This window comes from Petaurus breviceps, unplaced genomic scaffold (genome assembly GCF_028583685.1).
Source record: "Petaurus breviceps papuanus isolate PSGF00001 unplaced genomic scaffold, PetGlider_PUasm1.0 523, whole genome shotgun sequence".
In the NCBI taxonomy this organism is placed as follows: domain Eukaryota; kingdom Metazoa; phylum Chordata; class Mammalia; order Diprotodontia; family Petauridae; genus Petaurus; species Petaurus breviceps.
This window is the reverse complement of record NW_027186356.1, coordinates 1973838-1992061: the sequence shown is the minus strand read 5'-3', so window position 1 is coordinate 1992061 and position 18224 is coordinate 1973838. Positions and strand designations below refer to the sequence as shown.

The following is an 18224-nucleotide window of genomic DNA, read 5'->3' as shown; positions in this document are numbered from 1 at the left end:
AGGAGGCTCAGGAAAGCCGTTTGTGTCTGGAGGGTGGCTCTGCCAGGCTTTTGGACTTCTCAGATTCAACATGTTCAAACCAGAACTCATGATCCGCCCCCTACCCCACTGCAATCCTTTCCCCCTTGCTAACTGTTGAGGACACCACCTCAGTCAACCAAGGCATCAGCCCCACTCACTCACAATCACCCCACATATAAGAGCCAATTCATTGGCAGGCCTGGTCACTTCTGCTTCTGCAACGTCCATCTGTCCGTTCTTTGTCCCCTCTGACCCTGGCACCACCCTGGTGCAGGCCCACGTCTCCCCACACCTGTGTGATTGCAATAGGCTGCTGGCCTTCGGAGCTCTGCCTCAAGCCTCTACTCACTCCAGATCATTATCCTAAAGATCAGGTCTGTCCATATCAAACCCTGCTCCTCCCTCCAGTAGAGTCCAGTGGTTCCCTGTCACTCAGGATCAAACATGAAATCCTCTGCTGTTTCAGGTCTTCACAAACCGGTTCCACTTTCCCCCCTTCCCCTGCCACTTTCCTTGTCTTCTTAGACCCTACTACATACTCCGTGATCAGCTCCAGAGGCCTGTCTGCTAGTGTTCCCCCAGGACTCTCTATCCTCATCTCTCCTTTTGCCTTGCTGACAGTGCTCTTCCCTCTTCACCTCTAGAACCTGGCTTCCCTGGCCTTCTTCATGTCTCAGCTCAAACCAGGCCTTCCCTGGCCCTCTTCAGTGCTAATGCCTTCCCTCTGCCATTGTCTTCCATTTACTCAGTGTATATCTTCTGTGAACAGAGTTTGATTTACCTACTTTTATTTTATTTATTATTTACTTATCAAATGATATTATTTATAACAATTGTATTATATTTATAAATATTATTTATTATTTAATAATAATAATGATAATAGTTAAACATTTACGTAGCATTTACTATGCCTCTATTAGTATCTCATTTGGTCCTCACGATAACCTTGAGAGGTAGGTGATATTATTATCCCCATTTTACAGATGAAGAAGCTAAAGGAGGCAGAGGTCAAGGGACTTGCCCAGGGTGACGCAGATAGTGAAACAGATATCCAAGACTAGATTTGAACTTGGGTCTTCTTGACTCCAGGCTCAGCACTGTATCCACAGTGCCACCTAGCTGCCTCTGTAAGACTGTAAGCTCCCTGAAGGCAGGGAACTGTGATTTTTTTTTTTTTGCCCTTGTTTGTATCCCCAGTGCCTAGCACAATGCCTCGAACAAAAGAAGTGCTTCTTAAATGTTTGTGGACTCCTTCCTGGGAACCCCTAGGATGTCCCAAGTGTGGCAGAGTAAGGTGGGAAGGGAAGGGCCCATTGTCTTTCTCAGTTCCTCATACCTTGGTAACCCTGTCTCTCCTCTTTTCACACAGCTGTATGAACTGGACGGGGACCCCAAGAGGAAAGAATTCCTGGATGACCTCTTCAGTTTCATGCAGAAACGAGGTGAGGCTTTCCCCAACCTTCAGGAAGAGAGCAGAGGTTAGGAGGAAATCATCTCGAATGGGGACCCAGGAACTTGGACCCATCATGTGGGAGTGAGAGCAGCAGCTCACATATGGTAGCGTTTTAAGGTTTACAGAAACCCTTTCCTTACAACCACCATGGAAACTAGTTTAGAGAACTGGGTGTCCCTAAAGTCTGGACACATAGGAAATCCCATTAACTATGCATATTTTCAAGAAATTAAATGAATGAAATTTTCAACAACATTATATTTAATTAGCATAAATTTTAGCCATGACAATTTCATATGGAATAAAAGCTTTCGTTAGCTATTTGGGACTATTTTCCATATCAATGAGATTAATCTAATTAATTAATGAGATTTCCTATGTGTCTACTATGTCTTCCTATGAAATCTCATTTATGCTAATTAAATAAAATGTTGAAAATTTTATTCATTTCATTTCTTGAAAATATGCATAGTTAATGAGATTTCCTATGTGTCCAGACTTTAGGGACACCCTGTAATAGAATACCTATATTATAGGTATTATTATTCCCATTTTATGGATTAGAAAGCTGAAACTCTTTGTGGTAAACTGACTTGCTCATGGATGTATGGCTGGATAGTGAGGAGAATGTAAGCTCCTTAAGGGCAGGAATTGTTTTCATTAATCAACCAGCTTTTGTTATGGTATGTGCTAGGCTCTGGGCAACACAAAGAAAAAAATGTAATGGTTCGTGCTCTCAGGGAACTTATAGTCATTTCTGTCCTGGTAAGTGTTTGTTGAGTTGGGGAATGAAAGGTTCTAAGCTAGAGCCCATTCCTCTGCAGACCGAGACTAGGACAGTTTGGTTGAGGGAGGCAGGGCAGCAGAGGGGGCAAGATCTTGTGCACCAAGCTGACCCAGGGCCTCCGGTGCTAGGGTTTTCTCCATGTGGGAGCCCAGGCTTTCCATGCAAGGGGATGGTATCAGAGAAGAGTCTGAGGACCTCTGAGTGTCATTCCATCCTTCTCATTCTGCCCTACGTACTCCTTTGTTCTTAAGATCATAGGTAGAAAGTTAGAAAGGACCTCAGAGGTCATCTCCACTTGCTTACGGTCACGCAATGTAGTGAACATCTGAGAATTTGAACCCTGGTGTGACTTAGGTTTATACGCATATGTGTGCGGAGGGGGGGGGGGAAGAGGGATCCCACTGAACACCAATGAGATTTCCACCATAATTTCCCTTCCATGGTAAAATCCTGAGGGAAATCTAAATTTTCCTAGAAACGGTCCCTGAGTCTCAGGATGCCAAGGGTCCTGATAGTATTTCAAAGGCTGCCCCTTCCCCTTTAAGCCAGAGGCTGGGAGGAGCCAGAGGACAGATGGCAAAGGGGAGAGCCCTGGGAATGGGGCCTCCCTGGAGAGCCAGTGTGGGTGGAAGGTTCAAATGACTTAGCTGTTAATTGGTCAGGCTATGCCATTGATTGGAACACCTTCTAAAGACTGAACAGTCATGGACTCTTCATTGTATAGTAATAGAGGAAAGAAGAGATAAAGGGTTTGGGTCTTATTTTAATGAACCCCCTCATCACCCCAAACCCTGGTGTCTTCTCATTCCTCAAGCACCTGAAATGGGAATTGCTTGTTCCTTGGTTTCCCCATTACAGACACAGACTTATCCACCTCTCAGGGTTGTCAGTAGTCAATTAGAAAATACCTCCATAGGTGTTTACAGGTGCTGTATTTTTTTTTTTTATGAAGTTTGTTTGGGGGAGGTGGTGTTGTGCAGTATAATAGATGATGTATTTGAAGCCACATGACCTGTGTTCAAATCCTGGCTCTACCACTTTATATCTGAGTGACTGTGGGCAAATTACTTAGCTTCTCTCTAAAATGGGTGGTTTAGACTAAGTGACCTTTGAGTTCCCTTTCTAGTTCTCAATCTGATTGTATAATACTTTTTGAATCTCCCTCTAACCCCCCTCCCTCAATTTGGAAAAAAAAAAATTAATTGTCCTAAGCAGGGGTGGGTGGCCCAGGGTGGGGGAGGGGAGTCCTAATGATCATAGATTCCCATCTGTGTTTACCAAGGGGCAGAGAAGGAGGAGGTCCGTCTGAGTGTTCGATGGGAGAGATCAGATTCCCAGAGAAAGCAGATGGTCTGGATGTGGACAGGACTGCCTGGAGGGGGTGGAGGAAATAAGCTGAATTTTTTCTACACAATGAGTTGTATAGAATCTCCAAAGTGGCAGAACTTAGAAGACTTTTGGAACACTGAATGTCAAAGCTGGGTGGGCCCTTAGAACCCAGAATGTCAGAGCAGGAAGGGAGCTTAGAATGTAAGAACTGGGAGGGCCCTTAGAACACTGAATGTCATAATTGAGAAAGACCTTAGAATGTACGATGTCAGAGCTGGGAGGAACCTTAGAACACAGAATGCCACTGCTTGACTCTCAGAGACATCAGGGCCCTTCCAGATGATCTCGTTCTAACTCCCTTTTTTAACAGATGAAGAGATTTGTGAGCAGGGCAGAGATTTTCCCAAGGTTACATTATTAGTAGTGGCATGTTTCCAAACTTGACTCTGTACTATACTGCACTGTTTTATACTATTTTATACACTATACTTTAACTCCCTCTTTGAGTGGGAACCTTTTATTCAAAGACTCACTTCTTGGCTTCTAAAGTATTGCTGCATTGGAATTGGTATTTGGGGAGTTATCTCCACAGGCTATGGGTTAAATGCCTGTGGATTAATCACAGGGAGCTTCAAATATACATTGTCACAGCTGGAAGGTACCTGAGAACATAAAATGTCAGATCACTCCTTCAGTACTGTGGATTCCTGAAAAATTCCTCTAAACCTTGTGTTGAAAATGCATTTAAAGCCCTTCACAGTCTTGATCTAGCCCAGGTTTTCTTTCTTTTTTTTTCTTTTATCTTTCTTCATTACTTGTAAACAAAAAATTTTAGCTTTTTTTCTCATTTTGAATTCTATATTCTCTCCCTCCCTTCCCTCTTTGAGAAGGCAAGCAGTTTTATATAGGTTATACATGTGCAATCATGCAAAACATTTCCATATTAGCTATGTTGCAAAAGAAAACACAGACCAAAAAAAAAAAAAGACTGATAAAGAAAGTTTAAAAAAGTACATTTCAGTCTTCATTCAGACTCCATCAGTTCTTTCTCTGGAGATAAGATAGTATTTTTCATCATGATTCCTTCAAAATTGTCTTGGATCCTTGTATTGCTGAGAATAGTTAAGTCAGTCATAGTTGATCACCACACAATATTGCTGTTACTGTGTACAGTGTTCTCCTGTTTCTGCTCATTTCACTCAGCATCAGTTCATATAAATCTTCCCAGGTTTTTCTGAAACCATCCTACTTGTCATTTCTTATATCACAATAGTATTCTATCACATTCCTAGACCACAACTTGTTCAGCCATTCCCCAGTTGATGGCCATCCTCTCAGTTTCTAATTCTTTGCCGCCACAAAAAGAGCTGCTATAAATATTTTTGTACATGGATCCTTTTCTTTTTTCTTGGATCTCTTTGGTATACAGACCTAGTAATGGTATTGCTGGATCAAAGGGCATGCACAGTTTTATAGCCCTTTGTAGCCCAGGCTTTATTGCCCTGGGGGTCTACAAACTTGTTTAATATTTTGATGATTTCTGTGTTTTCGTATTATTGTTTAACTTTGTAATCTTATGTAATTCATTTTATGCATTTAAAACATTATTGTGAGAAGGCATCCATAAACTTCCCCAGACCTCCAGAGGAGTCCAGGAAACAAAAAAAGTTCATAACCCCTTCTTTAGCTCTTATTTTTCTTCTTTTAAAAAAAAATGTAATCAATAAGCATTTATTTTCCCTTCTTTACTCCACCTCTCACCAACCATAAAAAAGAAAAACCCCTTATAACAGTTATGCTCAGTCAAGCAAAACAGATGCCCCCCACCCCATGTCTAAAAATCTACGTCCCATTCTGCACCGACTCCATCACCTGTTAGGAGACAGGCAGCCTTATCATTGGTCCTCTGGAATCATCCTAAACTGTCTTCCCAGACTCATTCTACATTATTGCCCCTCACTCTGTCTCCTTTCCTTCCAAACTGGCTTTCTCAATGTCCCCTGTAGGCCCCTGCCTTATCCAAACTGAAAAGTGCTATCCTCATGTGAGAGAGTATTACAGTTGGCTGGTAACGTATCCAGGAGTGGGTTGGGAGCCCTCCTGTCTGCAGGCCCAGAGGGTGGACTGGCTCCCTGTGCCAAGGAGGAACTATAGAGTCTGGGAACTGGAGTGGTCCTCCAAGGCCACTCTGGAACATGCCTAAGGAGTGGTCAACCATCTGCTTGGAGACCTCCAGTGAGAGGGAGGGGGAAGCCTCTACTTTCTGAGGCTGTCCACTTTTTTTCCCCTTTTTTTTAATGGTGGCTATCTACTTTTATATAGCTCTGAGTATTAGGAAATACCTCCATACCTTGAACTTAAATCTGCTTCTGAGAACCTTCCTTCCCCCTTCCCCCCAGTCGTTGCCTCCTGAGGATAAGGAGGCAGCAAGTCTTATCCCTCTTCCATAAGCCTCAGAGACCATGTGCCCTGCCTAAATTACGTCTTCTTCCTACTAGACATCTCCAGTGCCTTCAGCCAATCCTACTATGGCATGGTTTCCAATCTTCTCATCATCATCTTCTCCCCCTCTCAGTGCATTCCAGTTTGTCAGGGTCAGTTTAGAGAGATCACTGATCCTGACCTGATTGGGTCAGGAAGACCTGAGTTCAAGTGCAGCCTCAGACACTTACTAGTTTTGTCACCCTGGCCAAGTCACTTAACTCTGTTGTCCTCGGTTTCCTCATCTGTAAAAATGGACTGGAGAAGGAAATGGATCTTTGCCAAGAAAACACCAAATGGGGTCATAAAGAGTCAGACACAACAGAAACACAAAAACAAAAACTGTCATTATTAAAACATGGTACCCAGAACTAAACCCAGTAGTTGAATGCAGAGGGCAATGAGACCACCAGCTCCCATGCTCAAGAAACTGTGCCCCTCAGAGTAACTTAATATCAACTTGACCTTTTTCTGGCTACTATACTATTCAACTTTGTTGAATTTGTGGTCCCCCAAGATCCATGAATCTTTTTCACATGACCTGTCCTGCTCCTGTACAATTGGTGTTTTGAAGCCTTATGGCCATTTGCCTTGACCAGTCCCAGTCGGAGGTTCCTTAGTACTCTTAGATCCCAGGAACCTGCTCTGTTTGGGATCCAGTGATCTGAGGTATGTGGGAGCATGAGGGGTGGCGTGATGGGAGGGGAAAGAGTCAAGAAGTCTAGGTTCCAACAACTCCACTGATGCCGCTGATTTGTCAGAGAACCTCAGGCAAGTCCTTTCTCTCTGGACCTCAATTTCCCCATCTGTATAATGGGGACAGGTCCCAAATAGAACCCAGAACCAGGGGATATCAAAGCCAGAAGGGACTTCAGAGAACATAGAATATACATTTAAAAGGAATTTTAGTTCAGTCCAACTCCTCCATTTTGCAGATAAGGAAAATGAAATGAAAGCCACAGATGGGAAGGGACTTGGCCAAAGTCATATAAGTAGTTGTCGAAAGAGCTAGGACTGGGATCCAGGTGTTGTATCTCTAAGGCAGGCATGCTCTGTACCTAGCTCTACTGATTTTCAGGGAGCAGGTGTCTCTCACTAGGGGCAGGGGGAGGGGGAGAGCAAATATCTATCTGTTCATAGATTTTTGGATTTTGCAGATGTTTCATCCACAGAACCAGACCCTTACATCTCCTTGACAACTAGCCTCCCACCCCCACATCGTTACTTATCTGGGCTGGGTCTACTGGCTTCTGGGAATGAATGGAACTCTCTGTAAAAAACCAGGCCCTCCTCACCACTCTCCCCATGAATAGATTTTGCCCTCCCTGCTCAGGGTTATTCTCTAAACATCCTTTTCCCTAGCCCTATCCCTCACACAAAGCCTGCAGCCTAGCCCAGCACAGCTGGAGTGTGGGGGGGATATGGAGCCACGGCTTCGCTCAGAGGGGATAGGGCAGAGGCAAGAGTAGCAGAAGAAATTTCCGGGTGGGCTTTTCCAACAAAAGAGCCTTCAACTCAGATTCCTGGCAGGGGGTTGCAAGGACGAAGGGATGTTTCCGCTTTGTGGGAGTGGGCCAGTTGTCAGAGCTTAGCCTTTGAGTGGTTTGTCCCCTTCTTCCTCCCTCCCCCCAAGTCAAGCTGGATGGCTCTCCTCTGTCCTTCCCTCCTCATATCTGCCCTTCCAAGTCACTTTTTTCTTTTCCTTTTTGATTATATTAACAAATTTGGCCTCACCTTTGATTCACACAACCTCAGGGTTTGGAAGGGTGTTACTATGTTGGGCAGAAAATGTGGATCATCAGTCTGAAGCATTTTGTAACTGGTGGGTTCTCAAGTGAATGAGAGAGAGACAGAGACAGACAGATGGGGGGAGGAGGGAGAGAGGCAGAGTTGAGGGGAGGAGGGAGAGAGACAGGCAGAGATGGGGGGAGGAGGGAGAGAGATAGAGGCAGAGATGGGAGGAAGGAGAGAAACAGGCAGAGATGGGGGAAGGAGGGAGAGAGACAGGCAGAGGTGGGGGGAGGAGGGAGAGAGACAGGCAGAGACAGAGGCAGAGATGGGAAGAGGAGAGAAACAGGCAGAGATGGGGGGAGGAGGGAGAGAGACAGAGATAGCAGGAGGAGGGAGAGGGAGAGAGATGCAGAGGCAAAGATGTGGGGAGGAGGGAGAGAGGAGAGAGTTCTTAAATATGGTCTTTCACTGTCTGGCACCCTCTTTTGGTTTCTTTCTCAGTCAGAGACTTACTCAAAGTTGTCTCTTTCTCTTTCTCTTTTCTTATCTTTACAGTACAATATAAGTCTTTCTTCACTTCTCCCTCCCTCTCTCTTATCTTCCCTCCCTTCTTTCCTTTCTTCCTTCTTCCTTCCTCCTTTCCTCCCCTCCTTCCTTCCTGTCTCTCTTTTCTCATCTTACAGTAAACAGTGTCTCACTTTTTCCCAGTCTTCTCTCTGTCTCTCTTCTCTTTGTATGGTATCCTCCCCACCCCCACCCCATCTCTCAATCTTTCTTTGTCTTTCTCAGTGAGCAGGATCTCTCTCTCTCTCCCTTCCTTTCTTTTTCTCATCTATCTTTCTCATCTCTCTATCTTGCCCATTTCTCTCCCCTTTCCTGTCTTCTTTCCTTTTCCCCTCCCTCTCTTAGCCCTCTCTCTATCTCTTTCTCAATAAACACGAGCTCTCTCTGACCTTTTATGAGGGAAGAGGCCAATTACCCGGGCCCAGAAGCTTGATTGCATTGTTGTCTATAACCTTTCCTCACATCTGTTAAATCAAAGTGCCCCTGCTGCTGACTTGTGCCTCCCAAGCAAGCCCAACTGAGACTCTTTCCCTTTGTAACAAGGCTTCTGGGCTTAATTCCTCATGTTAGGTGCCCCTCAAAAGCTTGACACAGAACTAACCTTGGATCCCAGCCCCCCAGTAAACAGGGCATTTCTATTCCTCACCCTGAGAATGCAGGCTTAGCTCAGTTTGGAGGAGACACTCCCAATGTGGGCTCGGCAGTAGGGAATTCCCCATGCTTTGACCCCAGGGTTAGGGCCAGAAGGGGCCACAGGGGCCATCTAGTCTATCCCCCTTATTTTACAGATAAGGAAGTTGAGGATTCAAATAATTAAGTGACTTGCTCAGGGTCACATAGGTCCCAAGTGTCTGAGGGAGGCTTTGAACCCAGGTTCTTTGACTTCAGAACCCTATTGCAGAGAGTTCCAGTTTCCCTGGACTAGTTTGGGAATGAGACTTCCCATTGAGAGAGAAGCTAAGGTCCATAGCACTTCTGGTTCATTGCTTAAGAATGAGTCAGATTTCCCGTATGGGCCACTTTCTTTGGGGCAGTTAAGTGGCACAGTGAATAAAGCACAATTGCCCTACCTTTCCCCCTCCAAAAAGCAAAAAGAAAAATCTAAAAAAAAAAAAAAAAGAATGAGTCAGATTTCTTCCCTTTATGGACCTCCAGGAGCTGAGACTTTGGAAGGAGGGAAAGAAAATAAGGAGATGCTTGGAAAAAATCTCAGCTCCCAGGTTTTAGGTAGATGTGATGGGATTTGAAAACAGCCTTTGATTTCTCTCTGTCTCTCCCTCCCTCCATCTATGGGCTCTCTTTCTTCATCTATCTCTGTTTCTTCTCACTGTCTTTCAGTCTCTGATACTTTCTTTGTCTAAGTCTTCTTCAGTCCCTCTTCCCTCTGGGTTTTTTTTCATTGTTTCACATTCAGCATTTTCTGGCTAGCTCAGATGTAACAGCAGTAACATCAGGGACCTCACGCTTCTGCAGCTGCCCAGACCCCTCCCACACCACCCCAATACTTCCTCCTGGCCACCTCTGTTCTTTGAGTTCAGGGTTTGCAAGGTCAGAATTGGCCCCATGCCACATTTACGTGTTAACAGGGACCAGGGCAAACTCCGTGTTTACTCTGAGAATGGAGCTGCCAGCCTATCAGGGCCCTCACACTTCCTGTCTGGGTCCCTGAGTGGACTTTGGTTGAGGTCTGCTGTCCAGCCTCTCTTCAGGGTTCCCTCAGGTTGTGCAACTGCTCAGTATTGTGCAAGTCCACACCTCGTCTATGTGCATGCGTGCATGCATGCATAAGTGTTAGAGAAGGAATTCCTGCACAGGGATGGAGGTTGGATGGGATTTCTCCTAAAGCCCCTTCTATCACTGAAATTCTAGAAGCATGAGATTCTAATGGTCCTGTAATTTTACAGGCCTAGATTCTAAGATTTCAGACTTCCAGGCCTTCAAGAAGCTAGAATCTGAAGCCTCTGAGATTCTAGATTCAGAAATGCAAGAGCCTTAGTTTCTGAGAGTCTAAAATCCAGGGTTCTTAACAAGAATAATTTCAAATAAGCATATCAGAATTCTGAGTGTGTTAGATTCTGAGTTTCCGGCATTCTAAGATTTAAACTTTTGAGATTTTTTTTTTTTTAGGCCCTCGGGGTTAAGTGACTTGCCAAGGGTCACACAGCTAGTAAGTGTCTCAGGCTGGACTTGAAACTCAGGTCCTCCTGACTTCAGGGCCAGTGCTGTATCTCCTGTGTCACCTAGCTGCCCCAAGTTCTTGAGATGCTAAGATTATCATTTTGTTATTCTGAGATGGTGACTTTCTCTGGTCATCCTGATCAGCTGTCTAAGTTGACTTGGTCAGTAAACATTTATTAGGTTCCTGAATCTTGCAAGACACTATACTTGGCTCTGTGTATGTAAAAGCATGAACCAAACAGCAGGGTTGGTCCCCAGGGAGCTTCCATTCTGTTTTGGGACACAGTATGTATCCTGGATAAGTAAATACAAAGTTACATAAGAGGGAGAGAGGTCTAACAACTAGGAAATCAGGGAAGGCTTCATGGAGTTGATGAAAGAAAAGAAGGATTCAATGATCATGACACTTTGGGGGCAGCTAGGTGGCACAGTGAATAGCGTACCATCCCTGGAGTCAGGAGGACCTGAGTTCAAATCCAGCCTCAGACCCTTAACGCTTACTAGCCGTGTGACTTTGGGCAAGTCACAGCCCCAATTGCCCTGCCCTCCCCTCTCCAAAAAGCAAAAAAAAAAAAAAAAAAGATGATCATGATACTTTTGCCCTCAGTGACACATACTTCCTCTTCCTCCTCTTCCACCTCCTCCTGCTACTGTGCTCCACATACCACCTAGGTCTGTGCCCAGACAGGCTGAAGGGATTCCAGGCTTCAGTCCTTGAGCTTGAGAAAAGTTCTTGATGTCTTCCACCCCCTTAAAAAATCATTTCCCACCCAGGAGGTCTAGATTCTAGTGCCTCTCCCAATCCGACCATCAGTCAGTTAGCGAGCGTTTGCTGCATATGGGCAGCAGTCATGAGCTGGGTGCTGGGGAACTGTGAAGTTGAAATACTATAACAAACAATAATGAGGATAATAGTCATTATCACTGATTTTCCCAGAGCTGTTGTGAGAACCAAATGAGATCATTCAATTCACTAAACATGAATTAAATAACCACCAAGTGCCAAGGACTGTGTGCATGGGATAATGGGGCAATGAATATAAAAACATTTAGATGATGTGGTAGAAAAAGTGGTGGGTCTGGAGTCAGGTAGATCCTAGTTCAAATCTGGCCTCTGATACCTACCAGCTGTGTGATCCTGGACAAAACTTGTAACATCTGTCTGCCACAGCTTCCTCCTCTGTAAAATGGGGATAATAATAGCACCCCACGGTTGTTGTAAAGATCAAATGAAAAAATATTTGCAAACCTTAAAGCAACATATAAGTGGTAGCTATTGTTGTTATTATATAAGATGTTTCTTGACCTCCAGAGGCTTATAGTCTAGTAGGACAATTAATGGGGGTGATTAGATAACAGTGATGATAATAGTTGTACTTTTATCTAATATTTTCAAGTTGGTAACCTGCTTTAGTCTAAGAGCAGTTAAATGACTTGTCCAGAATCCTACATCTAGTAAGTGTCTAAGGCAAGATTTGAACTCGGAGTCGGACTATTTATTCTAAATCCCGTAGTATTCACCCGGTCTCCTAGCTGTGGTTTAAAAGCATTTCCTTTCCTCCCTTCACAGTCTTGATGTCACAGTCAGCCATTTCAAGGATAAATATTCTGAAACTTTTCAATTTCTGACTTTCATGACTTTCTGCTGTCCTTGCAGCATGGCGTTGTGCGCTTTGCTGGACTTGGAACCAAGCTGATCTAAAGCTAAATTTACCTTCTAGCTATGTGACTTTAGGTAGAGAGTCATTGGTACTTCTGATAGGTTCGTTTTGGTAGCGTTATAGGGACAAAGACAGATTACAGGAATCTGAAATAGTATGGCTCTGTGGAAAGAGTCCTTGACTTCTAGAGTCAGAAGACGGGGTTCAGTCCTACCTCAGATACATACATAGTAACTTGTGTGACCTTGGGTCATTCTCTTAACATTTCCCCTCTCCTTTCCCTTCCTGCCCCCCTGCTCCAGGCCTCAGTTTCCTCATATGTGAGATAGGATTGGTTTCAGTAGCCTCTAAAGGTTGGATTCAATGACTTCTAATGACCTTAGATAGATCTATGAGTCTGTGATCATAAATTTAGAGTTAGAAGTTTCCCTAGATGCCATCAAGTCTAACCTCCCTCATTTTTACACATATGGAAACTTAAGACACAGAGAAGTTAACTGAATTGCTCAGGGGCACATAGCTATGAAGTGTCTAAGGTGAGATTTGAACCTGGCGCTTCCTGATGCCAAGTCCAGTGCTCCGTTAACTACAACATGCTGCCTCAGAGTGAAGCAAGTAAGGAAGGGAAGGGAGGGAGTGGAGACTACCCTTTTTAGGTGTTTGGCAGGAATGAGAGGAGAGTATCAAGGAATAACAGTCTGAGGGAGTAATGGTAGAGAAAGGTATTTATTAGGACTGGAACAAGGACATTTATACAAGGACAGAGAGAGAAAAGAGTTTGGAGCAGAGACCCAGAGGAAATGGGAAGAAATAGGATGGAACATAGTTGGAGGGGCTAGCCCTGGTAAGAAGGATGGCCCTTGTCTCCTGAAAGCAGAGAAAGAGAATGAATGGAGATTTGGGGTTATAGAGTGGAAGGTTCCTCAGTAGAGAAGGGGATGAAATCAGCTGCTGATAGAGGGGATGGCAGCCAACCTGGGGATCAGAGAGACAATTGGAACAGCTTCTGTGTGAAGTGGGATTCAGGGAGGAATAGGAAAATCAAGCAATCAACATTTATTTTATTTTATTTTCACTATAAAACCATGAAAGTACTAAACTTTGTTTTCAAAGCTACTCTCCTTTCTAGGTTTCCTTCTAAACCTTCTTTTATTCTTTGCTGTGCACTTTTTTTTGAGTCTTTTTTTTCAAATAAATAGTTTTATTTAAAGTTTTGAGTTCCAAATTTTGTCCCTCTCTCTCCTTTTTTCCTCCCTTCCCACCCTAGAGATGGCTACCATTAGATACAAATATAGCTGTGTAGGTTTGTGTGTGTGTGTGTGTGTGTGTGTGTGTACATGGGCATATACATAATACACACACATACATATACGTGTGTATGGGTGTATAGAACCATACTATACATACTTCTATTTATTCTTTCTCCGCAGGGAGATAGTATCTTCTTTCATAGGTTAAAGATTTATTTTTAAATGGGTTGCTGTGCAGTTGTGAGAGCCCAGTTAAATTTAGGGAGTGTGGATTTAGAGTCATTTAGGATTTATGAGTTCCTCCAGTAGCACAGGAATAGAAATCAGGCTGGTGGGTAATAGGGGATGACCCAGAGTTGTAGATTTTAGGATGATAGATTTAAAACTAGAAGGTACCTTACAAGCTGTTGGATCCAGTCCTCTCATTTTACAGATAGGGGAACTAAGGCACAAGGAGGTTAAGCAAATTGCCCAAGGTCACACAAGTTACTGCGTGCCTCAGAGATAGGATTTGAACCCAGAGCCAGGGATCTTTCCACTAAAACCACACCGCTTCAAATTCTCATAACATGCCTTCTGTCCTCATGGCTTTCCTAAAACCACTCTATCCAAGGTTTCAGTGATTTCCTAATTGAGGCTCATAGAGTAGGATGATGGGTAGAAGTCACAAAGAGTCAAATTTCAGCTCAGTATTATCAGAACTGTTGAGAAATGGAATGGCCCACCTTGAGGGGGTAGTGAGTTCCCCATCTTTGGAGGTCTCCAAGGAGAGGCTATTTGTCAGGAATATTGTAAGGGGGTTCTGCTCTGCTACAAGCTGGGCTAGACTGTCTCTGAAATCCCACTGCCTCTTTGATAATAGTGTGGGGTATATGGGGAGAACCAGTGGATGATAAAGCAGGAAAGGCAGTTTGGAACCAAACTACAGAGAGCCTTGAATGCCAGACTAAAGAATCTGGAATGTGGAACTACCTGGAGACAGTGATTTCTCCAACTGGTTATTTTTGCCTCCCATTCACCCAGCTTGAACCCCAAAGAGCTAATGGACTGCATTGAGAAAGGCAGGGCTTCCAGGAGCAAGGAGAGGGGAAGGCAAAAAGGGGAGCTAGTCTCTTGGTCCTACCCTGGTCAGATCCCACCTGGAGTACTACTTTCAGTTCTGGGCAGCATAGTTTAGGAAGGACACTGATGACCCGAAGTGCCCAGTGGTCGGTAACCAAGGAGGTGTGGGCCTTGAGACCAATAGTGTCCTGTGACGGTTAGTAGAAGGAGCTGGCCTTGTTTGTCTTGGAGACGAGAAGGCTCTGGGGGGGTCGTGAGAACCAGATTCGAGTACTGCAAGGTCTATTAGTCTTGTTCTGTTTGGTACCAGGGGGCAGAAGCAGGAGGGAATCTGAGGAAGGATGTCAGAGAGGCCCTCTTAACCACTGGAGGTGGAGTCCACAGGTGCCCACAATCCCTCCTCATTGCATCAAAGCCGGACAACTTTACTTGCCGGGTGTGTCAGAATAGAGACCTTTCCAGGCACAGGTCAGAGCAGATGGCCGCCGAGTTCCCTTCCAACACTGAAATCTCCCTATTCTCCTCTTGGGCCCAAGCCAGAACGGGCATAAAGCTTTTTTAAGAAAATTTTTTGGTTCCCTCATATAAATGCCAATGTTTTCTTTTTTTTTCCTCACAGATTAGGAAGGTGTGTTATGTTTGGGTTGGGGTGGTGGCAGCCGGGTACGTGTAATTATTGGTTTATGACATGAGTCTGTTGAACTTGTCTGGGGCAGGCAGTCTACCAGGAATTCATTCATTCATATATTTAACAAACAGTGCCTACTATGGCCCCAGACACTGTGATAGACTTTGTAGAGACAAAGGTGAAAACACAACAGCCCCCATCCTCAGAGAGCTTGCATTCTGCAAGGGAAGCAGACCATGAACACTGATAAGAAAATTAAGTCATATCAAAAGTACAAGAGCTTTGAGAACTGAAAAGGTGGGAGAGGGGAGGGAGGAATAACTGGCGTAGGTGGTAGTAGGCCCCTGAGGCCTGCTTTGAAGGAAGTTAAGGGCTAGGCAACTTGGTGTCACAGTGGATAGAGAGCCAGGCCTGGAGACAGGAAGACCTGAGTTCAAATCTGGTATCAGACACTTACTGACCCTAGACAAATCTCTTCACCCTGTTTGCCTCAGTTTCCTCATCTGTAAAATGAGCTGGAGAAGGAAATGTCAAACCACTACGTATCTCTGCCAAGAAAACCCCAAATGGGGTCACGGAGAGTCGGACAGGACTGGAATGACTCATCAGCAACAACAGAAGGGTTCTTTGGGGGTAGAAGTGAGGAGGGAGTGAATTCCAGGCATCAGAAAGTACTTAAGCAAAGGCACGTATGAACAGGACAGTTTACCTGAAATGAACAATATGTGAAAGGGAAAATAACACTAAAGAAGACTGGGGAAGTAAGTGGGAGCCAGCTTGTGCAGAGCTGTACTCTGCCATAGCTATTGCTTCCTCCCGGTGGGGTTTAGATGATCCTGGGCGCCCCAGAGCCCAAGCTCTGCTGCCTCCTGCCAAGCCAGAAAGGTTGGCATCTAGGACTGGCATTTGGACCTGGTTCTGTCATTCAAGGCCCCAACCCAGAGAGGCTTATCAACAAAAAGTTGACTTCTTGTTCAGTCCCGTCCCACTCTCTGTTGACCCCATTTGGGGTTTTCTTGGCAAAGATACTGGAGTGGTTTATCATTTCCTTCTCTAGTAAAAAAATTGTCTACTAAGCGATTTAAAAAAAAAAAATTATCCACTTTTGTTTCCTTGTTGTTTTCACTGTACTTAGGCTGAGACAAAATCCAAAGAAATCATGGGTCAATTCAAAAATTGTTTCTTTTAAAATTGTATTGATATTTTGACATTTCTCTCAATGTGTTCACCCAAGCCATGCCAACTTCCCTGTTACTGTGAAGAGTGACACTATCCTCCTGTTACCCAGTCTCCAAATCGAGATGTCATTCTCAGCGGGTCAGCCTCACTGACTCAGCCCACATCCAGGCTGTTGCCAAATCTTGGCATTTCTACCCTTATGGTTTTTTTCCTATATGTCATTCATGCACCATTCATCACTCCTTGCCTGGACTAGTAAACAATAATCTCCTAATTGGTCTCCCTGCTTTAAGTTTCTCCCCTTTTCCAATATTTCTTCCATTTAGGTACCAGACTGGTTTTCCTAAAGTGAAGGTCTGCTGTTTCTCACAATACTCCATTTCCCATCTCCATGTCTTTGTCCTGGCAGTGCCCCATGCCTAGAATGCACTTTCTCCTCATTTCTGCCTTTTGGAATCCTTGATGGCCCTCAAGATTTGACTGAAAACCTACCTTCTGAGGAGGCTTTTCCTGATCCTTTTTTTTTTTTTTTTTGCTTTTTGGAGGGCAATTGGGGTTAAGTGACTTGCCCAAGGTCACACAGCTAGTTTTTGGGTTAAGTGTCTGAGGCCAGAATTGAACTCAGATCCTCCTGACTCCAGGGCCGGAGCTCTATTCACTGCGCCACCTAGCAGCCCTCCTGATCCTTCTTAATGCCAATCTCTTCCCTCTAAGATTGTCTCTACTTTATCCCATCTGTTTGTTTACATGTTGCCTCTTCTGTTAGACTGTGAGCTCCTCGAGGGCAGGCATTGTGTTTTTTTACCTGTCTCTGTGCTCCCAGTGCTTAACACAATAGCCAGGATTGAAGGGGCATTGAATAAATGCGTGTTGAATGATCATCCTCTCTTGTCCCTGGCAGGGACCCCCGTCAATCGGATCCCCATCATGGCAAAGCAGGTCCTGGATTTGTACATGCTGTACGTATTGGTGACTGAGAAGGGCGGCCTGGTAGAGGTGATTAACAAGAAGCTGTGGAGGGAGATCACCAAGGGCCTCAACCTGCCCACCTCCATCACCAGCGCTGCCTTCACCCTCCGGACACAGTGAGTCCCACTGTTGGGAGTACGGGAGTGGGGTGGAGAACTGGACCCAGAGTCAGAAGAGCTGAGTTCAGATCCAGTTTCAGACACTCACCAGCTGTGTGATCCTGGCCAAGTCATTTTACCTGTGTGTGCCTCAGTTTTCTTACTAGCTGTGCAACCACTTAACTTGTCAACCTGAGTTTCCCCAACTAGAAAATGGGGATAATAATAATACCTCCTTCCCAGGGTTGTCATAAAGATCAAATGAGATAATATTTGTAAAGTACAGTGTCTGACACATAGCAGGTGGTTAATAAAACCAACCTTCCTTTCCTTCCTTCCCTCTATCTTGCCTGCCTTCTTTCTTGTCTTCCTTTTTTCCCTTTCCTTTCCCTTCTTTTCTTCTTTCCTTTTTCCTTTTTTCCCTTTCCTTACCCTTCTTTCTTTCCTTCCTTTCCTTTCCCTTCTTTTCTTCCTTCTTTTTTCCTTTTTCTTTTCTTCCTTTCCCTTCCCTTCCTTCTTTCTTCCTTTCTTTCCTTCCTTCCTTCTTTCTTTCCTTCCTTTCTTTTCCCTTCTTTTTTTCCTTTCCTTTCCCTTCCTTCTTTTTTCCTTCCTTTCCATCCCTTCCTTCTTAATTTTCTTCCTTTCCTTCCCCTTTTCTTCCTTTCCCTTCCTTCTTTCTTCCTTTCTTTCCCTCCTTTCCTTTCCTTTCCCTTCCTTTTTTCTTCCTTTCTTTCTTTCCTTTTCCTTTTTTTCTTCCTTCCTTTTTCCTTTTTTCTCTTTCCTTTCCCTTCCTTCTTTTTTCCTTCCTTTCCTTCCTTTCTTTCCTTTCC

At 44.4% G+C, this 18224-nt stretch overlaps 1 protein-coding gene across 6 annotated transcripts in view; it reads left to right on the top strand.

Annotated features, from left to right (window-relative positions):
• The window catches only part of ARID3A (AT-rich interaction domain 3A), an 84801-nt gene that overhangs the window by 55733 nt on the left and 10844 nt on the right, over nucleotides 1-18224 (top strand). For all 6 annotated transcript variants that reach the window (XM_069102040.1, XM_069102043.1, XM_069102041.1 and 3 more), the window contains exons 4-5: nucleotides 1394-1466; nucleotides 17229-17412. In XM_069102040.1, coding sequence (XP_068958141.1) covers nucleotides 1394-1466; nucleotides 17229-17412 — 257 coding nt within the window. The remainder of the gene's footprint in view (nucleotides 1-1393; nucleotides 1467-17228; nucleotides 17413-18224) is intronic.